The sequence below is a fragment of the Castanea sativa genome, chromosome 8 (genome assembly GCF_040712315.1).
Source record: "Castanea sativa cultivar Marrone di Chiusa Pesio chromosome 8, ASM4071231v1".
Lineage (NCBI taxonomy): Eukaryota > Viridiplantae > Streptophyta > Magnoliopsida > Fagales > Fagaceae > Castanea > Castanea sativa.
The window spans coordinates 23,447,832-23,469,952 of NC_134020.1; the positions used below are offsets into that span (position 1 = coordinate 23,447,832).

At 34.6% G+C, this 22,121-nt stretch overlaps 1 protein-coding gene and 2 pseudogenes across 1 annotated transcript; 1 reads left to right on the forward strand and 2 right to left on the reverse strand.

The window, feature by feature from the left end:
- Positions 1-4,391: 4,391 nt before the first annotated feature.
- On the reverse strand, positions 4,392-7,620 carry LOC142606736 (laccase-17-like; annotated as a pseudogene).
- A 5,409-nt stretch (positions 7,621-13,029) lies between these two features.
- Positions 13,030-15,353, reverse strand: LOC142606038 (protein FAR1-RELATED SEQUENCE 5-like; annotated as a pseudogene).
- A 2,535-nt stretch (positions 15,354-17,888) lies between these two features.
- LOC142605721 (uncharacterized) lies at positions 17,889-19,028 on the forward strand. The gene has a single exon (XM_075777156.1). It carries the CDS (start codon positions 18,024-18,026, stop codon positions 18,801-18,803), a length of 780 nt encoding a protein of 259 aa, XP_075633271.1. The 5' UTR covers positions 17,889-18,023; the 3' UTR covers positions 18,804-19,028.
- The last annotated feature ends 3,093 nt before the right edge of the window (positions 19,029-22,121 follow it).

A 22,121-nucleotide genomic window follows, 5' to 3' on the forward strand; every position in this document is an offset into this window, starting at 1 on the left:
AATGGGTGGTTGAGAGAGATAATCTTTCAACTACTGAAAGGCCGAGGCATATTCTCCAGTCCACTCAAATCCCTTCCACTTATGCAACAACTAGAAGAAGGGCCTGCATCTGTTAGCAGACCGAGAGATGAATCGGTTCAAAACTGCGGTCATTTTCGTCAACTTCTAGACTTCCTTGGAATTTCGAGGAGGTTGTAGATTGTTGATTGCCTTAATCTGATCAGGGTTGACCTCAATTCCTCGATGAGTGACCATATAACCAAGAAATTTGCCTAAATTAACGTCAAAAGAACACTTAGAAGCATTAAGGCGTAGTTTATGCTTTCTCAGTATTTCAAAAATATTTCCGAGGTCATTCACATGCTCGGACTCCACCTTGCTCTTCACCACCATATCATCTATGTAGACCTCAAGGCTTTTGCCAAGTTGAGGCTCAAACATCCTAGTCATCATCCTTTGATAAGTTGACCTTGCGTTCTTTAGTCCAAAGGGTATCACTTTATAGTGGTAATTCCTAGTAGGTGTAACAAAAGCAGTCTTTTCTTGATCATCCAAAGCCAAAGGTATTTGATAGTATCCCTGAAAGGCATCTAAAAAGCTTATCCGAGGATGTCTAATCATTGCATCCACCAAGTCTATTAGAGGCATTGGAAAGAGGTCTTTTGGGCAAGCTTTGTTTAAATAAATGAAGTCTACACATACACGCCATTTCCCATTCTTCTTCTTTACCACCATTGTATTAGCCAACAATTCAGAGTAAAACACCTCTTTTATTGCCCCTGCTTGCTTAAGTTTGATCACTTCCTTCTTAACAACATCAGAATATTCTTTAGAAGAGCACTAACATGGTTACTTCTTAGGAGTAACAGATGGATTAACATTCAAGTGATGGCAAATAAAATTCGGATCCACCCCAAGAACTTCATAAGCACTCCATGCAAACATATCAACATTCTTCCTGAGGAAAACAATCAGCTCTTCCTTTTCCCGAGGAGGTAACTGTACTCCTACCTAGAAAAACTTCTCCTTGTCATCACCAATAACAATCTTTTCCAACTCTTCACACTTTGCCCCTTGTGCCGCCACATTTGTGGACAACACTATTTTCCTTGATTGCTACAAATCTTTCTCTGCAGAGGCCTAGGACTCTCCTCCAGTTTGATGCCTAATTACAGCCATCAGACATTGTCTAGTCATAGATTGACTCCCAATCAGCTCCCCAACTTGATTTCTTGATGGATACTTCACCTTCAAGGGCAAGGTGGAAGAAACAGCTCCCATGGTATAAAGCCAAGGTCTTGCCATAATTGTAGCGTAGGGGGAATATGCATATACCATAATGAAGTCCACTTCCACAACTTCCGACCCTGCCTGAACAGGCAATCTAATTTGACCCCTCAGGATGACAGTTTTCCCATCAAATCTCACTAAGGGAGAATAATAGTAAGCCAGGTCTTCAAGCTTCAAATTAAGCACCTTATACAGATCAAGGTATATAATCTTTACCCCACTACCCTGATCCACCAACACTCTTTTCATATCATACCCTCCAATCTTGAGGATAACCACCAGAGCATCATCATGTGGTTGCAAAGTCCCCACCTTATTCTCATCAGAAAAGCTCAAAGCTAGTCAGACCTCTGCTCTACTCCTTTTAGGGCCAGGGGTCAGGTCTTCTGCAAATGGCCGAACTATAGACATCACCCTGGATGGATGGGAGCCAGTCCTTCCTAGGGCAGCAAGAATAACACTAATCGTCCCTAGAGGCGGTCTTGAAGAAGCATCTCTCTGATATCCCGACCCTGCTTGGCTTCCCTGTCCATTGGGATGATACAATAATTGTTTTAACTTCCCAATTTTAACCAGTTGTTCTAGATGGTCCCGTAGGGTCCTACATTCTTCTGTAGTGTGTCCTTGGTCCTGATGGTACTGACAATGAAAACTATAGTTGCGCTTCGTGGGGTCTCCCCCCATCTTATTTGGCCACTTGAAGTATGACTCATTCTTTATTTTCTCTAGAATTTGGTGCACAGGCTCCTTGAACACAGTGCTAATTATTTGGGCTGTAGTAGATCCAGTATGCATAGCAAAATCCCTCAATCGATTGTTATTGTACCTCTCTGACCTGAAATCCCCTCAACCTTGAGGAACTACTTTAGCCTTGCCCTTTCCCTGTTGTTGGTCCTCCTTAACACGTTTATACTCTTCAATACGATCCATAAGTTGGTGTACACTCCTAGCAGGCTTTCTAGTCAAAGACTTCCTTAAATCATGCTCGGCAAGCAAGTCGACCTTGAAAGTCCTTATTGCCACATCATCAAAATTTCAATCTATCTCATTAAACATCTCCCACTATCTGTCTGAATACGTCCTCAAAGTCTTTCCTTCTCGCATAATCATAGATAGAAGGGAATCCAAGGGATGAGGAACCCTACTACAAGTAACAAAATGAGCTCTAAAAGCTCTAGTAAGCTCCCGAAAGGAGTTGGTCGAACCTTCCCTCAAACCATCAAACCATCTCATCACTATTGGCCCCAGGCTAGATGGGAACACCTTACACATCAAGGCTTCATTCTTCAAGTGGACAACCATTCTTTGATTAAAATGGCTAACATGCTCCATAGGGTCTGTCCTACCATTATATATGGTAAAATTTGGCTAAGTAAACCGCTGAGGAAGCTTTCCTCCTTTAATCCTCCGCCTATATGGTGATTTAGAAATCTCGCGCAAGGCCCTACTCATAACATCATTTCCCAGGCCACCGTGAGATGGACTTTTGCTCCTTCGCTTATGATGGCACTCCTTATCACACAAGAAAGACTCACTAGGGGGAGTCCTTGATCTAGGCCTGTAACTATTATCACCATCATCATCAGAGGAAGGCTCTGAGCTAGAAGGAGTTCCTCTCTGTTGCTTACGGTGTAGTTTCCTTCGTAAGTGGTCAATTTTCAATTGCATATTCCTAGTGCTTTCTCCCTGGGACACATGACTCCCACTCCTAGAATGACTCCTACTTGTATGGGTGGTGTGTACACTACTCTCGCAGTCTCTCTTCTACTTAGGATTAAGAAAATGATCTTGACGTTGAGATCTCACTAATCCTCACGGTTTGGCCCTGAACCCACCATGATTAAGTGATGAACTCAAGGATGTTCTCGTTTTCCATAGATGGCGCCAATTTTAAGGGCGTGTTTCACTTGGAAAGCCCAAAAGTGAAAAAGGACTAAGGCCCAAAGAGCTAAAAATAATCAATTTGTAGAAAGTGGGCAAGAAACTGAACTCCAATGCGTTGGGCAGTAATCATAGTAGGCTAAATTATATTTGAAAGCATGAATAAACAATTTAATAGAAAGAAAATCCTCATCAGCAAAGTCCGAGGATGGTAGTTCTTATATATTTCAATCAGACAAAATTACAGTTTTTGAGTATATAGTGATTTTTTTTTTCTAGATTATCTCATGATCCTCTTGTAATGGGAATTTCCTCCTTTATATTCTCCTTCCTCATTTCATCTTAGCCTTACACGTTCAGGTCAAATTGTTGGCTTTAATACTTGTCCCATCAGCACCTTCCTAAAGTCTTCGTGGGTAGCTATAAGGTTGGAGGTTACTATTCAGGTATCACCTCCACATTAATGCGGACAGGGAATTAACTGCAGAGCATTCAATGCGGTGGTAGCAACTTTCTACTTAGATATTTCTCATCTCTCCTTTGTTTCATTCCCATCTGATACTTATCATTACCAACATGATCGTCTGGTCCATGTTTTTGAAGAGAGGTCGGACTTCTTGACCTCTACCCCACTTAGCTGAGGAGGTGTTCTCCTCGAACTACACTCTCAATTGCTTATTGACCAGACTTCCTCTACGGACTACTGACTTGTATGCTCTCGTTAGTATCTACTTGTCCTTGGACAACTTGATGTCTTCGGACATGACCCACGGCTCAATATCCATTTCTAGGCCCTTTATCCTTATTACAATTATTTATAGCGTAATTTTCGACGACAAAATAGAAGTATCTTTCTTTTCTTATCAGCCGGAAAAATTTCGTCACAAATAGCAACATTTTATGTAGTGATTTTTATTTAGTTGAGCTACTAGAAAGTTGACCTTGCTTTAAGAAATAAAGATTCACACTCCAAGAGCAAATGCTAAACACATATCGAGTATAAAAATTTGTAATTGAAACAAAATAATGGTAATACATTGTCCGGCAATATTATTGAGGGAATTTATTGAGGCTTCACACTAACACTTATTTGAAATTGTTACAAAAAAAATTCCCACTCTTTTTCTACACCTAACTCCATAAGGATGAACAAAATACTTATTGAAGATCAATAACAAAATGCCGAGGCAGGGCCAAAAAACTAAAATGAGTTAGGGCAATATCTAGTTGCTGTGAATCAAGAAGTGAGTCAAAGATCAACACTTAGGAAGATCTGCTGGTGGAGGAAGCAGCTTCTGATATGGGAGCTTTCCATCTAAGACTAACTAAGCCATCTTTAAACCCCAGCTTATGTGGATCTCCAGGTGGCACTGCATGAACCATACTCCTGTTGCCACATATATATACAATTGTCTTTTAAAAAAAAAATCTAAATCGAAACTGCATATTCTATACAACTTATGTTTGTAATATTTTATTTCATTATTTTATAAACATGAAAAAAAAAAGCTGTAAAAGCAAATCTAACTGTTCTTATGAAAGTTACTATGCGTGCTGGATTCAATTGCTATATAGGTATTGATGTCCTAATCACCTAGTATAGCCAACTTTCTTTAATATTTTTTTGAAGGTACTTTTCCTAATATAAAATGTTAAGTTACTCTCAAATTTACTATATATATATATATATAAACTAAATAAATTTATTAATTATTTTTTTGTTTTGTATTTAAATATTAACACATTAAATTTATGAAGGCAATTGATTGCCTATGTAATAAAATTTGTAGTAGGTGTAATATATATATATATATATATATATATATATATATATATATATATATATTTTGTGATCTTAGGTGTAATATTTTTTATTATATTAGATTTGTATGTGTCCAACTATATTTTATTATATGATGTTCTTGAATTCTCACCTGGGTTATCTGCTAAAAACCTGATAGCAACCCAACCCCCTGAAGGCACACCCATGGTGTTTCTTTCAACTGGGTCAACAAGATTGAAGTTTGCTGGGTCTTTATTCTGATCAAAGTTCCCAAAACCTTGCCCAACAACGAAGAAATTAAAGCCATGCAGATGTAGAGGGTGGCTCTCAGCGCCAAGAATGCTTGTGTCCTGCAATACAAGCTCTACACTAGTGTTAAAAGGCAGAACCACTAGCTTTGTCCCATTGCTCACCATAGTGTTGTTTGGAGGGTTGCCAGTATAGTTAAAGGGAATTAAGGGACTGATAGGAAAGTTGGGGTTGTAAAGTCCATTTGATTGACCAAAGAAATGGGCTTGTAGAAGAGCTGTGGTTGGTACTGCAAAAGATATATTATTGATAGAAGCTGCAAACATTGTTCCATTAGGACCTTGGCAGGTTTGGTTATTCTGATCACAGGGGTTTGTTCCAAGGCCTATTGTGAAGAAAAAGCGCTTGTCAACTTTTTGTGGGACATTAGCAGGGAATTGAGCACTTGCTAAGCTACGAAGTTTGTTTGACAAATTTGTAGCAAAGGAAGTGTCATTGAGAGGAGGGAGAACTGGTTTGAAGAGTGGAAGCTTTTTGATGGAAATGTTTGATGAGAGGCTTTTTGTTTTGGATGAAAATCCATATTCTAAGATACCTGCAACAGTAGAATTGTCAAAAGTGCCTAGGCCAGTCACATATGGTCTAGCAGTCATGAAGAATGTGGCATTTGGGAAATTGGGTTTGGTCTTAAGAAGAACATTTGTGGTTTGTCCTGGGGCTATGAGAAGCGTGTTGGTCTCAAAAGGTTTAACATAAACGGCATCTGCTTCAACAACTGTGAGGGTGTGGTTTGCAATGCTGAAAAATAGCTCGTCATTAAGTGCTGCGTTGATGAACCGAAGAAGGTAAGTCTTCCTAGGCTTCACCTTTAGCTTGAATGTGTCTGCATGCCAAGACACATTTATACAACATGTTAAGTTGACCTATACAACATTTCTTGAAACATTTGAAAATGTTCCATATAGCATTTGATACCTTTGGCTGAGCAGTTATATAGTGGCCCTGGAAGTCCATTGATGGTATATGCATCAGAGACATTAGGGCCACCTCCTGTTTGCAGAGCTTGGATAATGACTGCTTCAGGATCTGCATTCCACCACTCTCCTGAAATTTGTTAGTATCAAAGTTTGTGTTAGTATATATATCAACGAGGAAAGGTATACATGTGAATAAATTAGGTTTTCATTTTCAACTTTTTGACTTGCATACAATTTTTTAAAATCTCATCGTTAGATATTTATAGGCACAATTATACTTTTATTATTTTTAAAAAAATATTTATGTGTTCCATTCAAGGTTTTTTTTTTTTTTTTTTTTTTTAAAGTAATTAAAGGTTTTATATGGCATTTGTTAATGAATCATTTTAGAAAAAATTTAATACAATTTTCATGAGAATTTGATAAAAAACAATAAAAAGAAGTCAGTTGTTTTATTCTTTTTCCATAAAATTTTTTTAAAAAAATTCTTCTAAACCAATGGCATTAAAGCATTCGTTAACTTATTTATTTTAGCTATAACTATACTTTTATCAACTTTCAAAAAATTAGCAAATTAAGAACTAATCTAAATGCATGTCTAACTTACCAAAGATAATGGGAACTTCATTGTAGGGTTTGGTGAATGGATAAGGAACACTACGCTTGGGCAGAATGATTAGAGGACCATAGACAGTTGATCTTAGCCATGAAATGTGGGTATGCCAAAAAAGAGTGCCTCTCTGGCCAACAATGGTGAAGTTGTACACATAACTGTGGCCAGTTTGTATGGGATATTGAGTCACATATGCTAGTCCATCAGCCCACCATGTTTGAAGCTATCAAATTCCATGTCTGTCTTAAATATATTTAGCATAATTGCAAATTAGAACATGGAGTTAAATTTAAGCTAGGAACTATATATTTTATAACCATATTAGTTGTTTCATAACTTTAAATGAGTGCACAAAACTTGGTACAGATTTATTACCAATGGCTGGAGATGTTGTTCTGGAGATGGTTAACCACTTTGATAAGAAGGTGATCACCCTCCCTGGCTACAATGTGAGGCCCGGGAAACTGCCCATTTACAGTAATAATGCTCTTTGTGTGGCACAATCGTGTGACATTTTGTAATTTGATCTACAAGATAAGTCAAAAGTGTTAATAGCAAGAAAGAACCAAAATAATAATAATAATAATAATAATAATAATAATAATAAGAACAAGAAAAAGAAAAAGAAAAGTAAAATCATTTTTTTTAAGATTTGCTACAAATTTTGCTTAATAATTTAGGTACCAAGGTGTGCAAAACATACATCAAACTTGTAGTGCCTAGTAATGCCTTCAGCCAGTGTGAGCTCAGGAATGACACACACTGTAATCAAATGAGAATAGAAAGACTCTGGGAAATGCTGGAGAGGAAACAAGGGCCACACCCATTTTTTCTGTGTCTCTAGCTTGAAGCTCTTTTAGTATGTTCTTTGGTGCTAGCCAAAACGTACAATTGAGTCTGTGTACCTCAAAGGTACGTAGTTAGTGATTATATAGGGGAGAAGAAAGGGTGTTTGGTTGAGTAGGTGATAGAAGTTAACTTGGCAAAAGTATACATAGAAGAGCTTGGATAACAATTTTAATGGGACCAGTTGTTAGTATAGAGTGGTGTCAAAGACAATCTATTTTATTTGACCTCCTTTCTGTTCAAGCCAAAACATTTCCTTGCTATGATGTTATGGTTCCTAAACTGAACAGGAGTGATTTTGACCTACTTCCGTGATTAATTAGCAATAACGGAGAAAAGAAGAAAAGGATAATAAAAACTCTCTTTGAATGCTAACAAAGCACAGTAAAAAGGCAATGCTCCTAAAAATTGTTTACTTTTAAGGTTATATATGTTAAAAAAATATGGAGTCATAGATCGGGATATGGAATGAAGTGGGTTTGTGTTTTAAGTCTTGCCCACATTAAAAGTTTTCAAAGCCTTTTGTGAGTTACATAAAATAACACAATCTCACATAAATATAATAATTGAGAGAATCTATGAACATGTGGCTCTAGAACACTAATAATGATATTATATAGTGTGTATGTTTTGAAGTTCTCATTTGTAGGGTAAACAATGACATTCCAAATCAAGTAAGTTTCTGTTTTCAACATCTTTCACTTTTTTTTTTTTATATTATATAATGTGTATATTGAAGTTTTCATTTGTAGGGTAAATGATGACATTCTAAATCAAGTAAGTTTAAGTTTTCAACATCTTTCACTTTTGGTTGATGTTGTGTTACACTTTTACTTTTCACATTGTTTGAAATAAAAAATTTCACCAATAATATTGAAGCATGGGAATGACACTGTTCTTATGTAGCTTTTTCAATTAACCATTATTCTTAGTAAGAAAGCAAAATAAAGGATATTCATCCAGCAGTCGTTTTAGAGGCAGATGAATGCATAGTTTTTAGATTTTCATGAGGACAGATCATAGGTGAATAGTTGGGGAACCTCAATCGACGCAATTTTTTCTCAAGCATTCGAGCTAACTGCAAAAGCTTGTTGATGAAGGACAGCCAAAAGATGAATATATAGATTTTAATAAAGCTGATGGGGTTTCATTTGGAAGCTTCTTAGGTCGTATCTTAAGCTTCACAAGACTAAACTTGCGGTTGCAGCAGCTTTAACAACAACTGATCCCTCTATTCCCATTAGACAAACATAATAAGACTGGTGACCTGACAAGCCCAAACTTTAATGGTCATTAGGTATGCCATTAGTTGATTTTTTTTTTTTTTTTTTTATAATAAATGTAAGCATAAGCTTTTTCCCTCTTCCATGACCTTCCAATATCTCAATTGCTTTTCATTTCCTTAGCAAAGAATTAAAAAGACAAATTTAAGCTTTTTCTTTTTTCTTTTTCGATTCAACTCCTTTATATTATATTTACTTTCTTGATTAAATTTAGAATTCAGGATCATTTATATGAAACCTTTTTAATCCAATGATACTAGCATTCAAATTATATAGTTTTCTTGTACTTTTGAGTGATTTCAATTAAACCCTAAAATTTTTTAATTTTATAATTAAAAAATAAACTTTGTAAATCATTTTAATTCATGCCCTCAAGAAGTTTATGTTAACTAATTAAAAGTAATAAAATATTCACATAAACTGTCACTGCCACCTATCTAAAAATATTCATTTAATGTTATTATAATAATGATTAAATGATTAAATTCATCATTTTCTAATAACTTAAGTTTTTGGACAAATGATACTTTATTATGGTCTCAAAATAAGGGGTCTTAAATTCGAATCATATCTCCAACCTACCCATGTTTTTATTAGCTTTTATGTGCTCTAGTTGTGCTTTTTATATAAGTTCTTTGTGATGACTAATTTGGAGTCACTGAAGCAATTAAGGATTAGTTTCTTAAATATTTATAAGATACTTCAAGCAATTGTAACATATTTATTGCTAACAAAATCAAAGGCCATGGCCTGGAGAAACTAGCACGGTTATATATTACTTATGCAACAATTTTACATTCTTTAAAATAACTAATATGAGGTGGAATGCTGCCAAATTTACAGTAAATACTGTAGATGCTCCTCAACTGAGAATGGTCATGCTTCAATTTTTTTGTTGTATGACTGATCCTTCTGAAGCCAAAAGTTAAGGCGAAACTACACTATTGGTCCCTGAAGTTTACCCTATGTGCACAATTGATCCCTCAAGTTTGAAGTGAGCACAATTAGTCCCTTAAGTTTTAAAACTGAGTTGTATTGGTCTTTTTACTAACTGCTTTTACTAACTTAGTTACGTGGCTAATGGAACAATGTCTTGACATTTTTTTAATGATGTGACATGTTTTTAATTAAAAAATTACAAACTGAATTTACTTGTGGGAAAAAATATTCACGGGCACCAAATTAAAAAAAAAAAAAAAAACTCTTTTTTTTTTGACAGAAGTGATAGAAAAAAAAAAACTTTCTATCTGCTGTAAAAACTTTCTTTGTGCATTGATTTTGTACCCTACGAACATTATAATCACCCATATAATAATCTGATTGAAATCAAATCAATTAAAGGGGATGGAATATGGTATAAACGTACTGTGTCAATTGAATCGCATCACCTTGCGTTGAGCCTGCACTACTTGAATTTCTTCGATCTGGAAACCCCTGGCTGGTCTATTGATGAGAAGGGATTCCATGAAGTTGAGTTTACAATAGCTACTGGGAGCATGGAGGTGGAGACAGTTGGGTTCCATTTGTTAAACAAGCAAATACATCAAATAAAATACTCGGAGGATTGGGAGGAAGACTGGGATGATGGGACATAGGCATAGATTGTGAGGAATCCAATCAAGGAGATTTTTTTTCCTCATCTTTTACCTGTGAGTTATCATCTTCTTCCTACCATTATATAATCTAGTTGTTTCTTTTCTTTTCTTTTCTTTTTTTTTGGACATATACTAGCATTTCTTTTTCTGTTTATTTTATTTTATTTTGGGCTAAGCATATGTAATGCTCTGTTAAACAATGCACAAAAAACTTTCTACAGCAGATAGAAATTTTTTTTTTTCTATTACTTCTGTCAAAAAAAAAAAATGAGTTCCTTTTTTTTTTTTTTTTTAATTTGGTGCTCGTGAATATTTTTTCTCACATGCAAATTCAGTTTGTAATTTTTTAATTAAAAACATGCCGCATCATTAAAAAAATGCCAAGTCATTGTTCCGTTAGTCACGTAAATAACACCGTTAACAGCAGTCAGTAAAAGGACTAAAACAACTCAATTTTAAAACTTAAGGGACTAATTGTGCTCACTTCAAACTTGAGGGACCAATTGCGCACACATGGTAAACTTCAGGGACCAATAGTGTAGTTTCCCCATTAATGCCAAAGTCAACAAAGTTAATTGGCATATAAAGTTCTGAAAATAGTGGTCTATACAGAAAATCAGCAATGGTAACACCAAAACATCCCCTAAAACAAAGGAAGAAAAACATTTATGACATAGCCCCTCACTCCCAAATTTAGGAAAGTAGTTGATCAATTATCTTACAATTCACTTTTAATTGGTGAGTAAGCAAATTCTATTGTCATCAAAACATGACTTAAAGCCCTATACATATTAGTAAATACAACAAAACTAGCACCAAACCTCATAAATTATATAAATCACACCCAAACATGACATGAAAGATGAACAAATTATTTTTTCGTTGCGATGAAGCAAGCATGTATATGTGATGAAGCATTAAAAATATTAATCACTTGCATTAAAAAAATGAACAATATTTTAGTACATTCCATTGCATTTAAAAATATTAATCACTTGTATATATAATTAATGTCTAACTAGAAGTTACTCAAACATGCACTTGTACAATCTAACATATTTAACATGTATGAGTAGCTTCTTTAGTTACAAAAAATTATCCAAAAAATTTGCTACATGCGCAATTGGTTATCTAAGTTGTTAGATACGCTGTTCAAAAAACTGTCCAAAAAATACTGTCCACTGTGCAATATTAGCCATGTCCACTGTGCAATATATTCTCAGACAACCTGCAAAAAAATGTTGTCCAAGCCATGCCCACTACAATATACTATTAGACAAACTGCCAAAAAATGTTGTCCTTCATACTACAAAATCAATATTAGCCTAAAAAAATGTCAACAAAATCAAGTTATATTTTGAACTTAAACAAACATGAGAAAATTTCACTATAATTGAACTTACCACTTATTCCTTTTTTACATACTAAAAAAGTTTTGTGTTTGTAGGCAAGCATTTGTATTTTCAACACATGGAGTTAGTGCATAATTGAACCTAATTTCATTTCACTGTGTATATACATATAAACAAATAAATTTATTTGATAAATGTAAGAAAACATTTATTTTTTACTTGACCAATATTCACAAGATTTGATACTTGAAACGACAATGGAGTGCAGGTGGTAGTAATGAATGCGGCCAATGTAATCACAATGATTATAAGAGTAAAAATCTAAGAAATATTCTAGCTACTTATGACTACAAAACATAAAAATTATAAACAAGTAAGTTTATTCAAAATTTCATGTATGAAAACGTTTACATGTTATCTAACAGACATTCGCATCATTTGATACTTGAGACAATGATGGAGTTAATGGTGCCTATATAATCACAATGATTATAAGAGAGACAATTTACAAAAGCATCTAATTACTTATAAATTATATTTGCAAAACAAGCAAAAAGGTAAGTTTATTCAAAATATGACAACATTTACATTATACCTGACCAACATCCTCATGATTTGATACTTGAGACAATAATGGAGTTAACGGTGCCTAAGTAATCATAATGATTATAAGAGAGAGTTTAAGAAATCATCTAATTTCTTGTAAGTGCAAAACATGTTAACAAGTAAGTTTCCCTTGAAGAATGACATGAAATTAGTTTGGTAACTATGAATTGGTCCCAATTCAGAGGTCATCATTGGTGTGGAAAGGTTGATAGGATAAGTCTGCTATGTCAAAAAAAATGAAAACCTTATTAGTAAATTCACAAATGAAAAGGCAAATGTAGTACAACCTCCAACTGCACAAATTATCTATAAGTTATTCCACTATGAATTAATTTTAAAAAAAAAAACCTTTTACTTTATGTGAATAATGTTCTTCATGTGAGCCATAATTATTATATTGTATGTTAGGAGCAAAGCCAGGTTCCTATATGAAAGACATAAATATTATTATTAGCCAAAACAATATAAAATTTTTACAAACAATGGAAACTTAGTAGAGGATAAAAATAAATAAATAATATTTGCTTTGGAAAACTGTTGACTAACCTCATCATTTAATTCAGCTCTACCCTTTCTTTCTTTTTTTGCTTCTCAACCTAACTTTTCTTTCGTTTTCCACCCTTGCGACCTTCTTTTTTCTTAAGACCTTTAACCCTTTCAATCAAATTTTCCAAATGTTGGTTAGGATTAAGATTTTCATTACCACTACACAATGGCATTTGATGGGGCAATTGATGACCAGCCACATTTCTTGTCACAATATCTTCAACATTTTTTTTTCATATTCCTCTATCATCTTCTCTATTAAAGCAAATGTCTTTTCATTGTCTGCTGCTTGAGAAGCTAACCGAACCAACTTGAGACATAATCTTCTATACCACTATGTAGCAATCAAGTTGACATCCTCTTCCATATTTATTCTTCTATTATCCAAGATACATCCATTTTTTCCTCTCTTGTCCATCTTTTCAAAATGTACATATTAGGAATTGTCTTTATATCAAGAGAGTCAAAGACTTTCAGAACATGGCAACATAAAATCCCAACTATTTCAAACTTTCTACAACTACATGAAAATGTCTTATCTGTAGTGTCATAAGATACTATGTACTCACTAGGCTTATGCAGAAACTCAACAGTGTATGTATGCACTAACAAGTCCTCTTGACAATTTTTTATCCTTGCTGCTGATGCCAAGTCATACTAATCATGAAACATTCAAAATATTGTAGGTGGGTACACTTGTACTACTTGCTTCAACAAGGGAGAATCTTTCATGCCCAACTGGGGAAATTTTTCCCTTAGCATTAAATTCAGCTTGTAACTTTTTTTCTCGTTTTTGCTCAATCACTTGATCAAAATGTGCAAAAAATTCTGCTACATCCAAATCAGATTTCAAGTAATCTTTTAAATCTCCATTCAAACTTTCACTGAGTTGGGTACTTTGCACTCCCAATGTAAATTCATTCTTCATGTAACACTTTGCCCATTTTTCTTTCAATTTGTAGATACTATCCAACCAACTACGATCATGAATAGCATAAGTGTCAATCATGTCCTCTCATGTTTTTTCAAACTCAATTTCATCATTAAACTCAAACATACAAGTTTTAAAAACTTGAAGAAAAGAAGAACCATCTTTCATCGAATTCCCCAAATGCTTTATCCCATTTTGCATTATGTGCTAAGTACATAATCCATGGTAAGTGTTAGGCATTACCTCATTTAATGCGTTTGCTATTGTAGGATCTTGATCTGTAAAAATTGTTTTAGGTCTTTTACCTGCATGTGCAATTAGAAAGCTTTCAAAAAGCCATTCAAATGAATCCACCGTTTCATCATATAAAAGAGTAGCCTCAAAAATTGTTAACCCTTTATGGTGATTGAAACCGGTAAACACCCCTAATGGTCTTAACTCTTTATTAGTACCATATGTAGTGTCAAATGTCACCACATCACCAAAATTAGCATATTCAATAATCATTCTAGCATCAACCCAAAAAATGTTTGTAATCTGCTCAACATTATCTAATTGTACTGCATATTGAAAGAATGAGTTTGTAGTCAATTGTTCCTGAAAGTATCCTAATAAGCATGCAGCATGACCATATATCAAATTTTTTTGCCGTCTTGTTCTAAGATAATTATGCTGATCAAACTCAGTGCATCCAAGATTAGCTCTCCCACCAGCCTCTCTACTCATTAACTCATGTGTTGCTTTTGGCTTGATTCCAGAAAAGGGTGCTAACTCAATCAATCCTGCATGAACTTTTGAGATTTTTTGTTGAGATCTCATCATATAAACTGTTTCTGATAGATGAAGAGTATGATTATGTTCTTCAATAAAATTAGTCAGTTTATACTTTCCAATTTCTCGCACTAATGAAACATATAGCTTTACAGGACAATTAGTCCTTGTTGATTCCAGAAGAGGATGCTAACTCAATCAATCATGCATGAACTTCTGAGATTTTCTATTGAGATCTCATCATATAAACTGTTTCTGATAGATGAAGAGTGTGATTATGTTCTTCAATAAAATCAGTCACTTTAAACTTTCCAGTTTCTCGCACTAATGAAACATATAGCTTTACAGGACAATTAGTCCTTGTATCATCTCGGTTACGAGTGTGAATCATATCTTCTTTTTCTAGACCTCGAAGGCTCTGCTTTGTACATGCAAATCCCCTGATGTTATCTTTTCACCCTTCTTACTTTTATTTATATAATGTTTTCTAACATCAAAGCCCATTTGCCTTCCAAATTTTAGCCAAAATTCCCATGCATCTTCTAATGTATCGAATTTCATACCAACTCTAGGACTCAAATCTTCATTGGCATCCATGACTTTAGGACTCAAATTTTCATTGGGATCCATGTTTTAAGAGAATTTTCTCATCACACTATGCAATGAATTAAAGAATGCTCTTGTAATTAACAAACAAATGTACAAAATTCCAACTATTATAAATATAGAAAAATGAATGTTTTTCATTAAAAATAAAAGCTGAAAATTTGTGTACCAATATTGTGCTTATCATATATAAGAATTACAACAAACCAATATATGATCATGAGAGATGATGACCCAAGTGATAAAGGGCAATTGTAAGCTAAATTTTTTTAAGAAACTGTTAAAGCATATCATACCTATACAAAGACAAACTTTCAATTATCAAAATTTTATCTCTAAAAAAATTATCAAAATTTTCTATTCCTATGACAATAAATTTTTATCACTAAATTCTGACTACAAACTTGAAAGGCAAATATTAAAACACTATAGTTTAAATACAATGAGGACCTAAAAGCATAGAATTCAAGCAATGTAACAGTAAAATAGGGATTTTATACATCTGGGTTTTATCCATACAAGCTTTAGAAAGCCAATTAATTGATTCAATCATCTTCTTTGGTTTATTCCTTATTGTCCATTTTGTTCTTGTAAGAAGGTTCCTATCATTTTATGAAAAAACTTTTTTTATGAATATTATTATGTATAAGGAACCTGAAACAACACGAAGAATCCAATGCAAACAAGAATGAACCTTTATGTCTCTCTTTTCTTTTGTTTTGAACTTGTGATGGCTAAGTATTATACTATTATTAAAATAAAATTAACTAGAATGGCATCTAATCTTTATGGAAATTCTTTAAAGGTTCCAGAATGAAAACACAGTAGTCATTTTTGGACTGCAGGTCCACAACACACAAAACAAACAAAAGGTAATATGATCAAGCTAAGAACAAAATTTTCACCACAAAGATGTTTTAGAGCTTGCAGTTTCATTGTCTCTTCTAGCGCAATTGATTCTAATTCTGATAAGTTCTTTTGAACTCATCAATTACCTTAAAAAAAATCAGTTAAAAAAACAAACACATGCACACACAAAGCTGATTGTCATTATATATATATATATATATATATATATATATATATATATATATATATATATATATTTATTTATTTATATGATTTTAGTAAAGAAGAAAAAGAACATTAAGCCTGAGACAAGAGAAAGTCAAGAAGATCTTGAAGGCGCATAAAAATGAAACAAGGAATCAAACATAAAAAGCCCATTTGTGAGAGTTCTCTATTGCATGTATGATTATTCCTTAAAAATAACAACTGCAATTTATGGACAATATTTCAGATTAAAATTTTGCAATGAATAACCTTTGTAAAATTCAGCACCTTTGTAAAATCCAACTGATTAGCCAAAAGACCAATTAGATATAAAAATAAGAATTTCAAGAGCTTGGTTTCAATGGCCACAACTATCTTGACCCTTGACCCGACTCTCCTTTTACATAAAAAATAAATTTTTTTTTTTGATTCAATGTATACAAAAGAGAGAACTCACCTCCTTGAGGTTGATGTCGGAAGCAACCAATCAAAGATGGGCACGCAGTGACTATCACAAAGGGGATTTTGGGGATTTTCCGACGATACAATGGCCAAGTATCGTCGGAACCATCGATCCGGCCAGTGGCTTCGTTGCTTCAAAGAGACTTTCACTCCATAAGAGTTGGGACTTGGGACAGCTTCACACACGAGAAAGAGGGAGTGTGAGTGTTTGGGGGTTTGGTTTCAAATGCTAAGTTTCAGTGTTTGCATATGAACTGGGGCTGCTGTGACAATGGATTGAAGGAGAGGCAGAGAATGGGTTGAAGGAGAGGCTGAGAGCGGTAGTTGCGCAGGGGAGTGAGAGAGAGAGAGAAAGAAAAAAATTGATTTTATGAAAGTGTACTCAGACTTACCAGAAATAGTGGGCGGGCTATGAAATTTTTTAAGGGTAAAATAATCTTTTTGTTATTTGGTGAGGTGTCAAAGATTTAAGCCATTAGATTAAATCTATGGTTGAGAATTTAGGTATTGCACGGGATATGAATCCCTCTCATCTTTTGAATTTTGATACAGATGACATGGTATCATTTAATATAATACACTTTTTCCCAATTAACAAATATCCTTGGGCATTTATTAATTGACAATTTTTAAAAAGTTTTGATATCATTTTTATAAGAAGTATAAAAAATTGACAAAAAAAATCGATTACTTTTTTATTTTCTCACAAAAACTCTTTAAAAACATTTATCAAACTAATACTCCTACAACATTCGTTAACTTTTAACAAGTTGTTGGTTTCATTAACTTGAGACTTGAATTAATAAAATAAAAAACTAGTTACCTAATTTCAATATTAATAAGTTATTCTATAATTACAATTTTTGTGGCAACTTATTTGAATTAATAGATTATTATTATTTTTTTCACAATTTGTTTAAAGTATAAATAATACTCTTTTCTTTTCTTTTTTTGTTGGTAAACAATAATACTCTTTTTAATTTTATGTAAATTCGGCCAATTTTTCAAGAAGTTTGGAATTGTAAAGTACAGCAAGCTGACGTGGCCAACCGACCCAGAAAACCTCCCCCAAATATCAAAAAAACGGCGGAAGCTTTTCCTTTAAATCCTCAAACCCTAGCAATCTCTGCCTTTCTTTTTCACAGAGACTCAAACCCTGGAGAACCAAAACCTAAACCCATGGCCTCAACAACGATGAAGACGGTCTCAGGGAGAGTCCTCTCGTCGAAGCCAATCTCTCTCAAGAAGGCCACTACTACACTCTCCACCTTCGTCGCCTCCGACAACGGCGCGCCGCCGGTAATCTCCGCCTACCTCCGACGCGCCTTGTCTGCGTTCAAGGAGTTGAGGCAGCACGAGAAGGAGCTAAGAGCTCCGGGCTCCGATCGGACGAGCGATTGGTCCAAATCGGAGTTCCTCAGCGAGGGTGACACCGTCGGAGTGAACTCGTCACAGATTCAGAGTATCGAGGTGAGTCAAGCTCCGAGTCACAAACCCAAAAAACGACTCCGTCCGGAGAGTATCGATAGTTTTGGCGAGAACCTGATCCCTGCGGAAAACGGAAGTGGCGGAGAGAATTCGGGTCGGGCCGCCGAGTCGGGTCATGGGGACCAGGAAACTAGCTTGGAAATAGAGAGTGATAGAAAAAAACACAAAAAGAAGAAGAAGAAGAAGAAGAAGGAGGAGGATGATAATATCGAAAGTGTTCGAAGTGGCGGGGATAGAATGGTAATTGAGGAAGAGGCAGAGAGTAATAAAAAGAATAAGAAAAAGAAGAAGAAGAAAAAGAAGAAAAATGATGGTGGTGATTATGAGAACAATGGGATTGAAGCTGAGGAGGAGGATAATATTGGAATTGAAGAAGTAAAAAAGGAGGAGAGCAAGAAGAGGAAGAGTGTCGAGGAGGTTGAAGTCGAAGCGGATGGTAAGATCAAGAAGAAGAGGAGGAAAACTGGTTGAATTGAGCTAATTTTGACTTGATTAGGTGTTTTAGCAATCAATTTTGATTGGTGTTGTATTTGGAAACCCGTGGAGATTTCGTTACGAAGCAATTCATAGGCTCGATCGATTCTTAAAGGGTAAATTTATTTTAGTATCGGATCATGTTTTTGATGTAACGTTTGAGAGTATATTTTTCTTGGTAGCTTTTGATTGAAATGAAATGAAATATTTTTTTATGGTTAATGTTATATTTTCTTCTGTTTTTTTAGTGTATTGAATAACACAATAACAGTGTTATGATTGATGAATTGAGGATGTGAATGTTAATGTTAGCATAGTGAAATACAAAGCTACCTATACTACATACTCTTAAGAGGAAGTTGTTCTTCACTTGAGCTATAATTTCAATTTAATGCTCACATTATGTGCCATGTTGTACACGTTATTGTTTAGGCGTTTGGGGGACTCTGTTTTGCAATTATATGCTGATGGAAGTTCTAACTGCATCTAGTTGCTTGGTTATCTGTTTTGGTTTCTGATTTATAGCAAAGAAGTTTATCAAAGTTCTGGAATTATGGGAACTTGTTTCATAGCTTAATCTTCAAATTATCGTATGATGCCTTGGGGTTTGTTATCTTATTAAGCTTCAACCTTTATCCGGTTTTCTTTTCTTGCTTTTAGTGCATATTCGTTTTGGATAATATTGGTCACAACGTATCTGGTCAGTACATGAGATTTTGCAAAACTGTAATGCTACTCCATATGTAGAAGCAGTGATCTTCATGATATTATGAAAAGAAAAATGATTATGCAGTTTATGACATCATGTACATTCAAGCATTTGTATATCTTCATTACTTCCAACAACCAAATTGTAGGTATACTTTACATTGCAGAGAATCCTCAAATCCCCAGTAAATAAAGAAACTTCATTCAAATATACCAATGGAGATATTTAACTACTGTTTATCTGTCTAGAAGCAAACTCACAATATTGTGCTCTAATCTATATAGTTTTGCTCTAATGCAGTACAACAAAACAATCAGCTGGTTAGCTTTAGTTGTACGTATTTACACTCAACTGTCAAAAAGTAGTGAAAATTTCACAAATTTATTAGCCCAACTTCTTTATTTTCATGGTTGAATGGTGCTTCCACAAATTATTCTTTACCTTTTCTGAATTTGTTGATATTTTATTAGATTGTGCCATTGTACCCGTGGCCCAATTTCCCCAAAGCTTAAATGCGTGCATTATATGCCTTGTTAAAAGAAGATAGAAAAAACAGCATACAATTTATCCAATAATGCAGTCTCTAATCTATAGTTGCAGAGTGAGCAAAGAAATATATTCCTTTTTGCTTCTTGTCCATCAATCATTAAACCATTATTTATTTAGTAAATGCTATACAGGACTGAGAGGTCACCAGTGAAGATCTTTAATTTTCATTTGAAAATAAATTATATATCAATGCCCAATTCACAGAAGGTTCATCTGTTTCTTTGCATCAACTCATGCGTTTCTCTTCTCATTGAATTTTATTCCCATATCAACCTCTTCTTCCCCCCATGTTGGGAGATGGTGGGTGGGGGGCTCTCTAATTGAATCAGGCTCTTGATGTCATAACTTGATTGGTGGAAGGAACATGCATTTCTCTTCTCTTTGAATTTTATCCTCATATCAGCCTCTTCTTCCCCCCATGTTGGGAGATGGTGAGTGGGGGGCTCTCTGGATTGGAAATTCAATTGAGTTAGGTTCTTGGTGTCATAACTTGATTAGTGGAAGGACCATGAATTTCTCTTGTCTTTGAATTCTATCCTTGTATCAACCTCTTCTTCCCCCATGTTGGGAGATGGTGGGTAGGGGGCTAGCTGGATTGAAAATTCAATTGGACTTGGTTCTTGATGTCATAACTTGATTGGTGGAAGGAACATGCATGGAGTGGTAGCACTTGTACATGATGCTGCTATATTATTTATATTCTTTGGATAATCTTTATGGTAAGAATTGCTTACTTAATGATTTGCTGACTCTTGAAATAATCTATGTAACTGGAAATGTTATAATTTGCAACTCCAGAGTGATTGGGATGATTGATTTTTAGTTCAATCATTGGGAAATCTTGAGAGCCTAAATTAGGAGTCTATGGGTAGGTTTTTGGTCCTCCAATTGTGTGTTGAGACTCGTGATACTCTGTGCATTCCACAGTTTTGGATAAACAAGTACCATGACATTAAATTTGTGCTATTGTTATTGCCTGGTTCAGTAAGCATTGTAATAACATGAGATTTTGGAGATGCTTTCAATTAAGCAACTGTCACCACTTGATTTTCTACATATTTATGTACTTTTGAACAGATCAACTTTTTGGCCTAGCATAGTAAAGATTACCTAGATTTATATATATGAGGGCTACTGGGTATACTAATATATTGTCTTTGACTTTTCCCTGTTTATTTATTCATCACAATTAATAAATGTCGAAACTTATCATCCTGTGTTTTGTTTTCATTAATTTTTGTTATTTTCAATCTAAATCTATTTTACATTTTTACTGGTGTATGCCTTTCCAAAAGTGTCATGTTCAAAAGTGCTTCCTTTCTTGTTCATACTTTATGCTACATCTTAAAACCTTTAATATTGCTTTGCTGGGTATACTTAGCGGTTGATAGCAATAAAAGATATCAAACTCAATGTTGTTTCGTTGTATGCTTTACCCTCTATGTAGGGCACAGATTATTTTATTCCATGCTGTTGAGATTTCCTCAAAGCTTTAAAAGATTATATACGGTGTAAGTGATTAACTGAGTGAAACTTTTGCACTAATGACATTGGACGACCAAGGACTTGTTTAAATTTTGGACTTGGAGGAAGAGGTGTTTGCTTGGGCTCAGAAGCCAGGAGGCATTCTTTCAAAGATTTTGGATTGAAGTAATATGAGCAGATTAATAAGTTAGCAGTCCACTCTACCTCAGAAATTAATTGATAGAGGTACTCCTTTCTTATAATCATTAATCTTATTTTGTGCTTTTCCTGCTTTGCTTTATCTTGGGATTTGGCTAGCTGCTAGCAGTTGGCCTGAGTCCCAGTGTTTATTTCTAATAGAGTAATCCATTATAAGGCAAGCTATAGTTGATGTCAGCTTGATCAGTTTTCTTGGGCATTTCCATTGAGTCCAGGTCCAGGCCTGATGGATTATTCAGGGCCCTTTTTGCTTGTTGCTGCTTCCAATTGTAAAACTGAATAGTGTGTATGAAATCTCAGAAGTTTGGGATTTGGATCCGAACAATTATTCAATTACGCAGTCTCAAGTTTCTTATCTTTCCACTGGACTGGCT